This window comes from Babylonia areolata, chromosome 20 (genome assembly GCF_041734735.1).
Source record: "Babylonia areolata isolate BAREFJ2019XMU chromosome 20, ASM4173473v1, whole genome shotgun sequence".
Classification (NCBI taxonomy): domain Eukaryota; kingdom Metazoa; phylum Mollusca; class Gastropoda; order Neogastropoda; family Buccinidae; genus Babylonia; species Babylonia areolata.
The window spans coordinates 18,115,166-18,130,535 of NC_134895.1; the positions used below are offsets into that span (position 1 = coordinate 18,115,166).

Genomic DNA, 15,370 nt, shown 5'->3' on the forward strand with positions numbered 1-15,370 from the left:
GGGGGGAGATGGGAGGAAGGGAGACTGAGAGGGAAGAGGGCGGAAGGGAGAGTGGTAGAGGGGAGACATGGGGAGGGAGAGAAGGAGAGGGGTGAGGGAGAGTGGAGCATGGGGAAGGGAGAGTTGGATGGGGGGGGGGGTGTTAGTGGGAAGGGAGAGTGGGACCGGATGGGGGTGGGGGGTGGGAGGGGGAGTGTAGGACGCGGAAAGAGATGGGGGGAGGGAGAGTAGGACAGGGGGGATGATGGGGGAGATGGGTTGAGGGAGAGTGGGACAGGAGGACTGAGATGGGGCAGTTAGTAGGACAGGGGAGAGAATGTGGGATGGGAGAGTAGGAGACAAAAAACACACATGTACGGGGAGAATATCGACACGATCCACTGAAGGGAGCGTGTCGACACTCCCCCGTGTCGATTGTGCCGGTGCCATACTGTGTGCGGTGTGTCACGGTGTATGTGTGTATGTTTGTCTGTCTGTGTCTGCCGTAGGCTATGGATCAGTTGTGCGCGTGTGACGTGTAAGATCTACTGTGTGCCTGCATCGTGCGCCGGTGGATACACACGGCAGACATACTGCATGGACAAAATAAAGCTCTTGAACTTGAACTGGAATCAGACGTTTGAGGCCTGTGAAGGCCTGTTAGTCGTTCAATTACTGAGATACAGTATATCAGCATGCGTGGCCTAATGATAGCCGATACTGGATCATAATTACTTGGAGAGTTGGCCCAATGAGTTCGACCCGAACGACAGAAGCCAGTGCACCCAGCCCATTCTTTCAAACTGAAAACCTCAGTCACACGCCGGTGTACCATGCAAACAGCGATCGCATTTATATCTTCCAGTCAAAGATCGCACGTCCTTTTCAAGCCAACTACACTGATCAATTCGAACAGCTCGAGAAGAGATATTAACTTTAACGATGACATTCGGACATCAGTATCAGTTCAAGGCCGAGGATGATTTCTCACGAATAACTATACAAGGACTGATATCAATCAACCTTCGTGCGGGATAATACTTAGTCGGTTCAACTCGAAGTCCGTGTAACGCGACCTGTTATCTCGGGAGATCACTCCCAGCTCAACTTTGAGTCAGGTGGCAGCCGAAATAGACCTATAGGGTTGGTCATTGCCTCACCAGCGTCAGCGGAAAACGGTCGTATTTGCACGGGCAGGTTTAGCGGCATTTTATTTGCTTTTCGTTGTTTTGGTCCGTGTGTGTGTGTGTGTGTGTGTGTGTTCTTTTGTTTAGCGTCTTTTCACACGTGTGTGTGTGTGTGTGTGTGAAGGGGGGGGGGGGGGGGGGGGGCTGAGGCGTCTTGTAAGGTGAGCTAAGGTTTCCGTCAGAATAGAGGTGTGTAAGGAATGTACACATGTACACTTACACTTTTTCAGTATTTTCAGATAGTTGTGTGTGTGTGTGTGTGTGTGTGTGTGATGTTTTGCCATGCACATGTGCGAGAGATAGAGAGAGCCAGTATGAATAGGACAAAATGTGCCTGATGGACATTATTTAAGTGAATAACAGAGTTTTAATCCATTTTCTTTTAATCCCTTTTACAGATTACTTGGTGGTCAATCAAGAGAAGACACAGAATGGCACAGTGCAAAGTTATCACCCCTCAGTTCCAGAAGTAAGTGTGAATATCTATCTATCTATATCTATAATATGTGTGTGTGTGTGTGTGTGTGTAAATAAAAAATCTTTCCTCCTTATGTACACATTATTCATTGTCCCTTACACTTTGTCCCTTACACTGAATACAAGATCAACGTCACTCTTCCAAGAATTGATCCTTACAAGTCTAGCCCTATTTACTCATGTGTTTGTTTATGGAAAGGCATATTGTCTTCATTTAATGTGCACACAAGCTCAAATGTTTTAAAGAAAAAATGCTGTGCATATCTCATGGACAGGTTTGCAGACAGCACCACGTTATAGTGTTTCTTGCCATTCATGTTTGTATGTATTTGCTTATGTATGTCTGTGTGTGTATGTTTTTCATTTATTTATTGCGCATGCAGTGTATGTGTACATTTTGAATGTCAAGTTTGTTTTATATTTGTGTGAGTATACTTGCTTTTTTCTTATTCAGAAATAATCTTTTATTATTTTGAATTGTACATATCTTGTCTTTTATTACCTGAGGGCTGATGAAAAGAAGTATGCATGTTTATTCCACTTCCTCATTAAACAAATTTCTTATAATTATTATCATTCTCTCTCTCTCTCTCTCTCTCTTCTATGTAGTGTACCCAAATGTCATATATGTACTTCAGCAACCTTTTGTTATTTCAGTGAATATTTTCATTTCTTTTTCTTTTTTCCCCCTGAGGGCTGGATGTAAAAAAACTTATGTTATGCATGCTTATTCCACTTTCCTCATTAAAAGACAGAATCTGCTGATTCCATTTATATGAGAATAGAAAAAACTGAACGTACACAGAGACAGAAAGATTATTTCCCCCTGCATTCCAGACACTGCACACATCAGCTGACTCAAGTATATACTGGAGAGCAGCTGTCACTATTGCTGACATGAGTTTATCTTGACTACTGGCATCTTTTTTAGTGTGATCCTTTCATGTTGAACATGTATTTTAGTTAGATCATGTCAGAAACAGAAAATACGTTGTTGGTTTTATTGGCTTTCAGTACTGATTAATATGCCAAAAATTATTTTCAGTATAGGATATTAAAAGAGCTGATTGATAAATGAATAAGTGCATTTCTGAATGAAACATATATATCAATGAACAAAACTGTATATTGCTGCATCTCAGTCCACATGCTTTGATATAGATCTCCTCAAAACTGAAACTGTATGAAGCATACACAAATGCAGCCTTTGATTTACAGACCCCAGATTCAGACTGCAGCCTGTGCAAGCGAAGAAGACTTCAAGTCAGCTGTAATCTTCAAAGAAATTGCCAAACGTCTGGAAGAGGTTTGATACATACAGACACACACACACACACATATATATATACATATATATGTGTGTGTGTGTGTGTGTGTGAAATTTTTACGTGCAAAGGCCTTGGCTTTAGCTGTGGCAGTCTTTCAGTCTTACGTTCAGATTTTCATTCAACCACTTTCTTTTGAAGGGGACTGAATCTTACTACGTACAGCTAACATCAGTGATGCTGCAAATCAGATTATTATTTTATATTTGATAATGACAGTTTCAGGAAATAACTCTCATGCATTGTTTTGGATATGAAGTATTGGAAGAGAAGACATAGTTTTGATCATTTGTATTTGGAGCACATAATACTGCCATTTGATCATTTTTATTTGGAGCACATAGTACTGCCATTTGGACAGACATGAAGCTTCATGGGAACATACAGTTATACTGTGATGCAACAGACACAAGGCAATCTGGCCAAAAACGCGAAATGTTAGCATTTCTTGATGTACATATGCACTGAGATACATTGCCAAAATAACATAAACATGCAGAACAATTAGAGTCAGTGGCTGTGGCTGAACAAATGAACAAACCATTTTGTTCTCCGGCAGGATGGCAGAAACATTGTGCAGAAGATAAAGGGCGTATTTGCCTTCAAGGTCAAGGGTGCAGGGGGCAAAGAGGCTGTGTGGATTGTGAACACCAAAACTGACAAAGGTTCTGTCACGTTTGGAGGCAAAGGTGAGAGTTCTATCCTGAATATGCATGAAACTGTATTGTGTTGTGCTGAACCACTTTGTCCTTTATTCATATCATGGTAATTTTCTTCATCACTATCAGCTACTGCCCCTTCAGCCCCATTGTTTTGCCTTCATTTCTGTGTGTGTGTGTGTGTGTGTGTGTGTGCGTGCGGGCATGCGTGTGCGTGTGTGTGTGTTTGTTGCGTGGATGCAAATTTGAGTGTGTGAATAATTATGAAAGAAAATTTTTGAATACATGTTGAATATATGATCTTTGTATTAATCTTCTAAAAAGAACTTTTAAAAATTCTGAGAAGAATTGCACACTAACACCACCAGTGGCATTTTGTTTTTAAAATATTTATTTATATATATTAATTGATCAACTGAACAAATATGTTTACAAACATGCCTCAAGCAAATTAAAGGCATTCTCATGTCCATTAACATTTTTATGACAGTATTTAGGTTTCATAATCCATTCCTGCCTCTCCATCTACACGAAGAATCACCTGAAGTGTCCAGTTGATTTATTCATGATTTTTTTTTCCCCCCAGATAAGGCAGACACTACCATCACAATGAGCGATGGAGATTTGGTGAACTTGATGACTGGAAAGCTTAACCCACAAACCGTAAGTGGTATGCTTGTGTTGTTCTTGCCATGGTCAGTTTTTGGTACATTTTACTCTTTTGATTATTACTTTCTTCAGAGGAGGCTACAGTGGTAGAAACGGATGGATGAAAGTATGGGAAAGAAAAGACCAGTAGTGGTTAATCAAAGATTCGTGATTTCCAAAAACAGAAGTTATAAAAAGTCTCCTAATTTGTTTAGGGAAATATATATATGGGCGTGAGAACTGGCAGGATATGAAGAAAGAATCTGCTTTGCTTTTTCTGCCTTTATTTTTCTTAAGTACAAGTAAAAGAGGTTTGAAAAGTGATTAAATATTCACTGTAGAATAATACCTTGCACATGTAGAGTTAATACAAAAAATTATTTGAGAATCATTAATTCTTTTTTTTTTAGGGGCTGTGATACTGGGGGAGAGATGGGGATGTGGGTGTATCATTAATGTAACCACTAGAAGATGGAAGGGAAGAGAAGACAAAGAAAAAGAAAAAAAAGGCAGGAGAAACAAGAGAGCTACAGAGGAGACAAAACTTTCTGGATAAAATTTCTAAAAGGGTGGATTCACTGAAGTGAAAAAGAAAAGAAAAAGAAAAGAAAAGAAACGTAATTGCTTAATAATGTATAATGTCCATGATTCTGATTCAGAAAATTGATTGTGACTTCCTAAATGTTGCTTAATAATGTATGATGTCCATGATTCTGATTCAGAAAATTGATTGTGACTGCCTAAATGTTGCTTAATAATGTATGATGTCCATGATTCTGATTCAGAAAATTGATTGTGACTGCCTAAATGTTGCTTAATAATGTATGATGTCCATGATTCTGATTCAGAAAATTGATTGTGATTGCCTAAATGGCAAGTTAAAAACAGTTGATCATTTACACCACCACTGCAGATCAATACTAGGGAAGGTTGGAGCTGAAACCCATGAAGGCAGAAAAACAAAAAATCATAATGCATAAGTTTTCACTGCAGATGTTTTAAGCTAAAAAAAAAATGTCTTGAAACAATTCATGCTTAAAATATCACAGAACACTTCACTGGATGATAATTCAGTTTTTACATTTGTATTGCAGGCTTTCTTCCAAGGGAAGCTGAAGATTGGGGGAAACATGGGACTTGCAATGAAACTGAAGGAACTCCAGCCTTCCACTGGATCCAAACTGTAAAGTGGAGTCATCTTTCAGAGCCAGTCCCTGTTTTTGCCAGTGTAAATGTGTTATGTGTGTTCATTATCAAAGAACTATGCAGAATATGAGCTGCCAACCTGTTGATGAATAAAGTCAGTGGCTGGGTAAATGCTTTGAGCTCTGTGTGTGTGTGTGTAGTCTGTGTGTGTGTGTGTGTGGTCTTGGGGTGTGTGTGTAAGAAAGAGAGAGAGAGAAGAGATGTGATGAGAAGCTAAAGTGATCCTGCATCTATCACCGAGAACCATGAGAACAAAAAGTTTTTCATGTGCAGGTCACAAGCTTTCAGTTCTGTCACAGAAGTGTCACTTGAGCAAATTATGGGAAGGTCAAATAAATTTTTTTTATTTAGTTACTTGTTTGTATCTTTCCTTCTTCACAAGCGTTTAGCTTTTTTTTTTCTCAAACTGTTTTCAAAAAATGGTTAATGGAATCTTTGATGTTACAAACATTTGGCTCTGGCATAGAAGCATGACAAGAAAATATTTGTGTGTGTGTGTGTGTGTGTGTGTGCGCACATGCATGTTAGTTCATACATGCACGTCTGCCACGACATTAGATCTTTGAAGAAGTGTGTTGTACATGCTGGTCACAGCATTTATCCAGAGGAACTTCATCCTAGTTTGGTACTTTAATATTTCATTTTACCTCGAGGTCCAGATTTAACATTTACAAAAAAATGTTTGGAATGTTTATTAATAATACAATGTGATTAGTTGGCAGAATCTGTTATCAATAGTGTTATGTCTGAGGTATTCAGTGAATTTTAAATCAAGAGCATCAAAATAAAAGAACAATTTTCCTGATAAACAACACACACACACACACACGCACGCGCACACACAAACGCACAAGAAAATTGAAAAAAAAACCCAACAATTTATAACAGACAGGCACCATAACCAAATAATTAGTGTCAAATTTAAATCCAAGAGACTGGAGTTTGATACCAGCAACCTAGTGAGTAACAGATGGCTATTTTTTTTATATTCTCTCGGGTCAACTTAGTGTGTAGACCAGCTATTTCCTTTGTGTGTATCTTATAATATACACATGCAAAGATCAAACATGTATGTTAAAGATCCCACAATCCATGTCAGTGTTTGATGAGTTCTGAAAACATGAACATACCCAGCATGCACACACCGGAAACTGATGTATTCAAGTAGGGTTTCTTACATGGCGAGGTAAAAATATCCTTGTACAAAAAGAGCCAGTCTATATAAATAAACTGGAACTGCAGCCCATAACACATAAGATGGAAAACAGCATCAAGTAAATTATTTATTGAATACTTTTTTACTAACACCTGGAATGGTACTGTAAACTAAGTACTGGTAAAACATAATGAAAAATGTAACAGAATGAAATTGGAGAACATTAAAATCTTCATTGTCAACATGAATCTGGCATGTGAATGTTTGACAAAGAATGCAAAATTAAAGAACTATGTAAACTCAAATAACTTTTCAAAAGATGCAAAATAAAATACAATTTACTACAATCAGCTGTTACATGTATTTTAAAACTATACAAATGATAACAATAACAATGAAACATTTCTATAACACTAAACTGAAACAAAATACAAAACCTTTTATTTCAGGAGGGTAGTGAACCGAACACAAATGCTGTTTTACATCCAGCCATGGAGGGCAAAAAATAAAACTAATGAACAAACAAAAGAAACATGACATGGCCAATTCACACACACACACACACACACACACACACACACACATTCCTGACGCAAAACACTGTTCTTGATCTATCTGAAGCTGACACATTACCCATCTCACAAAAAGTTATCAAAACATAAATTTGTGAAGATATAAAAACTTAAATGAAATAATGTCAATGACAGATACCAAAGTACCTTTATTATATACATATCATGCTGTTTTAGTCCTACATTAAACACAAAAATTAAAAGCAAAATAAATACTGCTGAGCTACAGCAATATGCTGTGACAAGTGCACTTTTCTATATCTTTTCGTGTTACTGCATGTGTGATATATTTTTTTTCCAAACAAGCTATTTCTGTTAAAACAATACAAATATATAAATCACAGCAACAAGAAAAAACTGCATACTATGTGCAAAAAAGCAAGACTCTGGACACATTTTATCGCACTTAAAGTACATAAACCACACACACACACACACAAACACTTACACACAATTTGATTGACACTGACAAACATGTCATACATACACACATATGCGCGCAAATACACACATTTTCTTATTTTCAAAGCACACAACTGTGATTTAACAGTCACCAAATTCAAATTACTGAAACAAATGGAATGGCACTGTCTTTGGTGGAAGGTTACCATACTGAGTTTACAATGTTTAATCTGTTCAGTGTTTTGCTGTCTGTCTGTTCTGTGTGTGGCACATTCTTGGCTCCGGGACCTTTTCCAGCATGGAATAAATTATCTTTGTGTTTCACATTCCTTCCACCACTGTTGTGATGTGTGCATGTTATGTATGTTAAATGAAAGGTCTATATGGACTTGGAGCTTCCTTTTGGGGGGGAAGTCCTCTACATGTGTGCGTATATGGTGTGTGTGTGTGTGTGTGTGTGTGTGTATGTGTATGTGTGTGTGTGTGTGTGTGTATGAACAAGCGTGTGCATACATTTGAGTATGTGTACATATCCTTTATCTGCAACTGCATTTTTGGGGAAACATACATGTAAGATAATCCAAAATTACTCTGATGAAAAAAAACACCCCCCCCCCAAAAAAAAAAAAAAACTGGCTCAACTTAACATAAATTTTCTTAGTACATCAAGACTTCTGACAACAGTCTCAACACATCTGACATTGCATATTATTGATAATGCTCTCACAGTAACTGTGCTCTTGTGAAAAAATCAGCTCTCATATATTTTCAGTCCCACTCCCTCCTGCCCCACCCCAAGTTCCCTATAGCCCTCCCTTTCTCCCGACCATTTCCGATTCCCACTCTTCTTTTTCTTCTTTCTTATTTTTAAACCCTTTACTGCTGCTGCCTAGTATGCTTTCTGTGCAGGGCAGTCATCTCATTGAAAGAAGACTGAATGTACAGGTCAGGGGGTCTGTCATCAATCTGTGTTTGGACTTCTTCTTCGGATTGCATTACTTTTTAACGAAATCAGTTTAACATTAATGAATACGCAAAAAGTAAATAAATAACTGCATTTCAAACTCATGCCACATTGATATCATTTCACAAAGATTCAGCAGTCAAGGGGTTAATAAGAACATTATTTCCTGTAGTTAAGAGATGTTGTTTCTCTCCTTTGTAAACACCAAATCTCAGGATATGCAGTCTGAACCTTTTGCAATTTGATTTAGAGCAGATTAATATAACACTGGAGAAAAAACAAAACAAGTTTCTAATCAGTAAAAAAAACAACCTTCAATCAATGGTTGCAGTTACATCATATGTTCGACACTGTAATCAGTAAAAAAAACAACAACACCTTCAATCAATGGTTGCAGTTACATCATATGTTTGACACTTAGCTCATCAATCACAGCCTGTCTCATACCATCTTCCATTCTTAAAATAAAAGGGCTTTGCTCATGGGTCAGTCTATGAGGAAGGTCAATAGTGAGAGTCTGGTAGTTCTCTTTGAGTGAAGAACTATCCAACTCCTTTTTCGGTGAGTCAGTATCATTCAGCTCTGGCACAACACTTTCCAGCTTTTGACAATTGCTCACTGTGGACACCTTAAAAATCAGTTGATCTCCTGTGTCTGTAATGTGAAATCGAAAACAGTGGCTTGTGGTTGGAGTGATCCTAGCCGTCTTTCTGAAATCGGGAATTTCTCGGGGCAGATTGCTACCTTTTACCTCAATGTCACCATCCACTCCTAAAAAACATTTAATTCCAATAATGTGATCAAATTCAGCATAAGCCACACTTCGCAAGTAGATGTTGAGCCCAGTGGCAAAAGATTCTGACAAGTTCTTCTTTCTGTTCAGAAACTGCACACGACCTTGAATGTAGATTTGTGAAGTTGGTTTGTACCTGCTTTTGGTGACAACATAAACATATGGACTTGTGAGAACCAAAGCTTCAGTGCTGGGGAGGACAGAGTCTTCTTCAGTATAGAGCCCCATCTTTACCCAGGCTTTGGGTTTGAAGATCACCTCATCCCTTTTGCCCACATAAAAGCCTGTCTTCTGTCTGGAGAAATGACGGTACTGTGTCAACATTGTCTCATACTTCTCGTGATTCAGATCAAAGAAAGCTTCATCAGGGGGAAAGCGGTAGGCTATGTACATCAGATCTTCACTTTGAACTTCGTCACCTTCCACGTGCAAGACATTGAGCGCTGAGTGCGCTATGTTATCACACAGCCATTTCAGCTGAGGAACGGAATTGCGAATCAGGGACAGGCGTGCCTGAAAGACCACTGGCTGATCTTCAATCCTCCACTTCCTCACCAGTTCATACATGTCCAGCACCATGTCCCAGGTGTATCCGCTCTGACTGAGGTCTGTGTGAGGTGCTGTTGTCCACCCTAGAGACACAGTACACCTGGGAAACACACGTTTCAAAGTCTGGAAGAAACGACTGGGATCCACCTTCACCTTGCCACCGTGAGGGCCTTGAAGAACGTCTGCATGAATCCACACTGGAAAGTGAATTGGGAACTGGAATGAAAAGAACATGCATGTTACTATAAGTGAATAACAAAGCCTGCATCAACTTATTTTTCATCAGTTACATGTATCACAGTATTTGGAACAACATGCACATTCCAAGAAGTCAATAACAAAGCATGCATCACATTATTTTGATCAATCACATGTATCACATTCTTTAGGTCGATCATTTTTACACAGTAAATATATAGAATTGGGAAGTGGGAGCTGCACAAGGAGAGTGAACGGAAGTAGGAAGGTGTGCTGGAAAGGGATGAGTGTCTGGGGGAGAGCTGTTCCATATTTCAGCCACAGATCAAATGTTTTCCAGTTTGTTGTTCAACAACAGAATCTCAGTTCACTTTACTTATTTGAGAGGAATGTTTTTCTGTATGGGGCTGGAAAAGCATGATTTACAGTATATGCTCAGATCAAATGCTTCATTTGCAACACAAGCGACACACACACGTGTAGCCATGCAGACAATGACAAACAACTATTACCATTTTCTGTCTTGCAGTGCTCAGCCACCACTGCACTAATTTTTCTGTGCATGCATGTACAGTGTTTGGGTATCTGTCAGTATTGTTATTGTGTACTAAAATAGTGTCAAGACTTCAAGATGTCCAACAACTTACAGATATATCAAACTCCTGCAGACGCTGCAGAGAAATTTCTAAAGAATCAATGACAGAGAAATCCAGTTTGATGCCCTTGTTGAGAAGCTTGATGCGATCCAACCAGTCGACAAGGAGAAGGTCACTCTCAGACTGAGGTGGTTGAGCCATGACAGGAATCAATTTCTGGTGTGTGGTTCCCTGACCTTGAAGAATGACATCACCTTCTATCATGTGTACATTTGCTGAAATGAAAAAGAGGGAAGGAGTAATGATAAATGTTGCAAAAAATAGAAAATGTTTTCACAAAACTCATTTTTGCTGCATACAAAGAATTGTTCTGGAAGATATTACTGTGTACACTTGTATATGCACACACACATACATACATAATATATAATATATATATATATATGTGTGTGTGTGTGTGTGTGTGTATCTCTCTCTCTCTCTCTCTCTCTCTCTCTCTATATATATATATATATATATATAATATATATATATATTACAATTCACATATCTTTGATTCTGTTTTGTATTTTTTTGCACAAACTGCATGGAACAAAGCCAGTAAGGTAAGATAAGATGGATCTTTACCAGTTTATTTATAACAAATTTTCATTTTCTTTATTTCTACCCAGATAATAATGATGCTGCTGACAATGTTCCCAGCTGACCTATCAAGAATAGCACATGCAAATATGTATTTTCAAAATATGAAAAAAACGCACAACAAACCAGCGTGTCAACAATGAGTATGGTCTGAAAAATACATAGGCTTTCTTCTGGTGTGTGGGCTCCTGGTAAATTTAACATCTATAGTTCCTTGAGGACTGCCAAGACTGGGACCACAACAATGAACTCGGGTGTGGCTATGTATTAGATACTCAGAATGAGTGGCATGGGAGTAATGCCACTGAAATGGTGCAGATGATGGTGCAATAGAAATAAAAAATAAATAAATAAACCTAGGTCTGATCCTGAAATGTCTGTGATTTTGGTTTTTCAACTCTGAAAATGGTGTTTACTGAAGTGCTAATGAAAACATCCTCTGGGCAATCAGTAGCTGTATCGTTCTGAAAATTCTGTTCACTGTACTGAACGGTAGCAGAATGGTTAGGACGGTTATCTGCCAATACAGCATCTCTGGGGGTCTAGATTCAAATCCTGTTCTCGTCCTTTCTTCCAAGTTTGACTGGAAAATCAAACTGAGCATCTAGTCATTTTTATTATTCTTATTGCTTATAGTCCAACCTATCGCACAGGGCCATATCAGGCCTGTCAAACCATACAAATGCTTAACCGCATCAACACAAAACTGTCGCATTTACAAAATATACAGCCCTTATCCTCAGTCGGAGACCAAGCTCTAAGCACTTTACAATCTCAGGGTCATTTGCACAACAGACTGCCAACCTGGGTAGAACTGATTGACAGCTGCCATTGGGTGCTCATCATTCATTCCTGTGTCATTCAATCAGATTTCAGGTACACACACATACACACTCAGGCAGACATGTAACATTTTACATGTTTGACCATTTTATTTACCCCGCCATGTATGCAGCTATACTCTGTTTTCGGGGGTGTGCATGCTAGGTATGTACTTGTTTCCACAACCCACCAAATGCTGACATGGACTACAGGATCTTTAATGTGCATATTTGATCTTCTGTGTGCGTATACACATGAGGGTGGTACAGGCATTAGCATGTCTACACACATGTTGACCTCCACCCTTTACCCATCGGGCACCGTCACTGAGATTCGAACCCGGGACCCTCACATTGAAAAGTCCAACGCTTTAATCACTCAGCTATTGCACCTGTCTATGCGACGATAAATCGAGGTCCTGTGTGCACCATTGCAATAGAAGTGTTGTCCTCTGGCATAAGTACACTGTCAGGCATCTGTCCAGCAGATGCAGTGAAGCGTATGAGTTTGTCCGAACGCAGTGGCGCCTCCTTGAGAAACTGGAATTGTTATGGATCAACTAAAAATTTGCCTCACTCCAAGAAGACAACAGAACTGATCATGTGCAAAAATTCTGATTTGTTAAGAATTAAGGTTAAGCATAGTGCTTGAGTAAAGACAAGCACACAGGCAAATCAATGCTATGCACAGCACCCCCCTTCCTCCCTTTATATACACTGGGTGTGCAAAATCATGAGCAATCACACTATCTTACATTTTGCAGCCTTCTCCACAGCTTCCCTGTTGTTGGTTGCCCGAGCCCATGTCACTCTGCTTGCATCATTGTTCACATCGAAGAACATCAGAGCATTAATGTCTGATCTGATGGCAAGAAATGGCATGCGTGGGATGAGAAAACGAGGAATCAGTCCTGCACACACACATTTAAAAAAAAAAAAAAAAAAGGTAACATTTAAAGGTATCATTAATGTTGATTTTTAACTGGAAGTAAAACACTCCTCAATCAGGTTGTTGTTTTTTGTGTGTGCCTGCATAATTTGCTTGACTTATAAGAAAAACATAAAATTCCAGATTATATAAATAGTTTAAATGTACAGTTCTTTCTTTACTCTCCAATAATTAATAATTATAGAAGAACTATTGATTTACTAAGCACAAACCTGTCATTTAATTTGTACCAGAATAGATTCGTACATTATAAATGTTTCTTCCAATGTTTCTGAAATAGGGTATTGGGATGTGTCTCTGTTATTTTTTTTTAATGGCAAAACTTTACAAACTGAACATTAACATTTGTGTATCTATTCTGATGAAAATATCTCTTTTGAATTATAAGAGTGTGTGTGTTTGACAAAAAAAAGTCTTATTACTTCCACAATTCTTTTTGTTTTTTTGATAATTCTGTTCATGGGACCTCAACTGATTCTCATTTTTGTGTTAGCTTGTCTTCAATGCCATCACATCCCTCTTTCACAGTCACCCACATTCATTTGAAAGGAATGACCTCCATCACAACACCCACACACATTCAAGCACTGATGCACACACTCAAATGCAATGACACACACACACACACACACACACACACACACACACACACACACACACACACAGAGCTGGCATTCTGACCCATACACAGTGACAAACATTTCTACGGCTAACAAGTAACATGAAAAAATGTCCTGGTGTAGATGTTTGTGTTTATGATATATTTATCATGTCATGTCATACTGATTACACCATGTCATGCTGAATATGTCATGCCATTCAAGATTCTGCCAGGAGACACGTCCGCCCACCACTGACATGTAACTGATACAAATTTGTATGAACAGAAGTCAGTCCAGAAGCAGTTTAATATATTCACTGCACATGATGATGATGTACTTGTTCTTCATTTTGCATTTTCTGTATCACTATCAAGCTCATCCACAGATCCAATGACAATGTTCATCAACAGTTGAGTAATATATTGTATGATAGTCATATCCGACTAAGACCATCAGGTCATCAGAGGAGGCAACTGCTGTCCCAACTACCTTGGCTAGAATTCTATTATTGTGGAGAGTGTCTTGCCCAAGTTACATTCCCACTCTCTCGGCCAGGGTTTTTGAACAGTCGACATTGGGATGGTTCCCAAAGGCCAACTAGCCCCCAAGACAGCAGTGCAATCTTTTCTCCTAGTTTGAGAGTCATAGTCCTTCACATAACATTAAGCTGTTGATGACTTCCCATTGCACTATTTGCAGTGGAGAAACCATCTAACATACAGCTATCACTTTGCTTTTGGCCTAGCTGCTAGCTTAAATCAGTCTCTGATACAAGCTGAGTGTGTGTGTGTGTGTGTGTGTGTGTGTGTGTGAGAGAGAGAGAGAGAGAGAGAGAGAGAGAGGGGCGGAGGGGCGAACGAAAAGTGAATGGGTGAGGGGAAGCGACTTAACTATGGCCTAAGCTGTTGTGTTAACGCTCTTCAATCTTCAAATTGGAAGGTCAGCCGTCATTACTGACTATTAATGACCTGTGTGCGCAGAGGCGTAAATACCTAGCTAAAACCTAAGTAGACCTATCTTTTCCTCCGGAGGGGGTGACAATGAGAAAGAGCATGTATACATACTCTCAAAGGTCATATTGATTCTTTAAGGTCATATTGTTCTGTGCTTGGGTCATGGGAATTATTTGTGGCCAGGAAGAATTTCTTATAAATGTCTTTATCTCGAAAAGGTACCAGCATGTGAATACGGGTGAATAATTTGAAATAACGAATGTTGGCAAGTCTGTTCCTTTTCCTGTTTCCAGTTTCGTTCCGTTCACTGACCTCCACCTAGGGCAACCAACAGGTAGATGATCACACAAGCCACGAGCACATGCAAAATGAAGTATTTTTTGCATCCTCTGTATATATTGCTGAATCGAATTCGAGGATGCTGCTCACTTCGGTACTGAGGCATGTTGATTTTTGGTGATGCACAAAACAAATCTAATAAGGGGAGGCAATGCTGAAGCTGGTTCCACCCCCACCCCCGTCTCCTTTCCCAATGCTCTAAATATTAACCGAAAATACCCCAAATCATTTCTGGGGAGTTAAAACCTTCACGTAATCTCCGCATAGCCTGTCGGACTTTATTGAACCACAATACAAAACAAAACAAATCTGTCCCAAATCAATATATACTTGCATCCAAAATTCATAATACT

At 39.0% G+C, this 15,370-nt stretch overlaps 2 protein-coding genes across 7 annotated transcripts; one reads left to right on the top strand and one right to left on the bottom strand.

Annotated features, from left to right (window-relative positions):
* Nucleotides 1–370: 370 nt before the first annotated feature.
* LOC143294794 (sterol carrier protein 2-like) lies at nt 371–5,592 on the top strand. 5 transcript variants are annotated; one of them, XM_076606272.1, is made up of 6 exons: nt 371–439; nt 1,565–1,635; nt 2,862–2,949; nt 3,528–3,657; nt 4,214–4,290; nt 5,370–5,592. In XM_076606272.1, exons 2-6 carry the CDS (start codon nt 1,598–1,600, stop codon nt 5,460–5,462), a joined length of 426 nt encoding a protein of 141 aa, XP_076462387.1. In that variant the 5' UTR covers nt 371–439; nt 1,565–1,597; the 3' UTR covers nt 5,463–5,592. The 5 variants fall into 5 exon arrangements, with proteins under 5 accessions (XP_076462387.1, XP_076462386.1, XP_076462390.1 ...); XM_076606271.1 differs by having other exon boundaries at nt 394–451; XM_076606275.1 differs by lacking the exon at nt 371–439 and adding an exon at nt 544–1,157.
* A 399-nt stretch (nt 5,593–5,991) lies between these two features.
* Nucleotides 5,992–15,166, bottom strand: LOC143295283 (menorin-like). 2 transcript variants are annotated; one of them, XM_076606903.1, is made up of 5 exons: nt 14,991–15,166; nt 12,930–13,085; nt 10,763–10,986; nt 8,954–10,133; nt 5,992–8,887 (listed from the first exon to the last, which is right to left on the bottom strand). In XM_076606903.1, exons 1-4 carry the CDS (start codon nt 15,121–15,123, stop codon nt 8,973–8,975), a joined length of 1,674 nt encoding a protein of 557 aa, XP_076463018.1. In that variant the 5' UTR covers nt 15,124–15,166; the 3' UTR covers nt 5,992–8,887; nt 8,954–8,972. The 2 variants fall into 2 exon arrangements, with proteins under 2 accessions (XP_076463018.1, XP_076463017.1); XM_076606902.1 differs by having other exon boundaries at nt 5,992–10,133.
* Nucleotides 15,167–15,370: the final 204 nt, after the last annotated feature.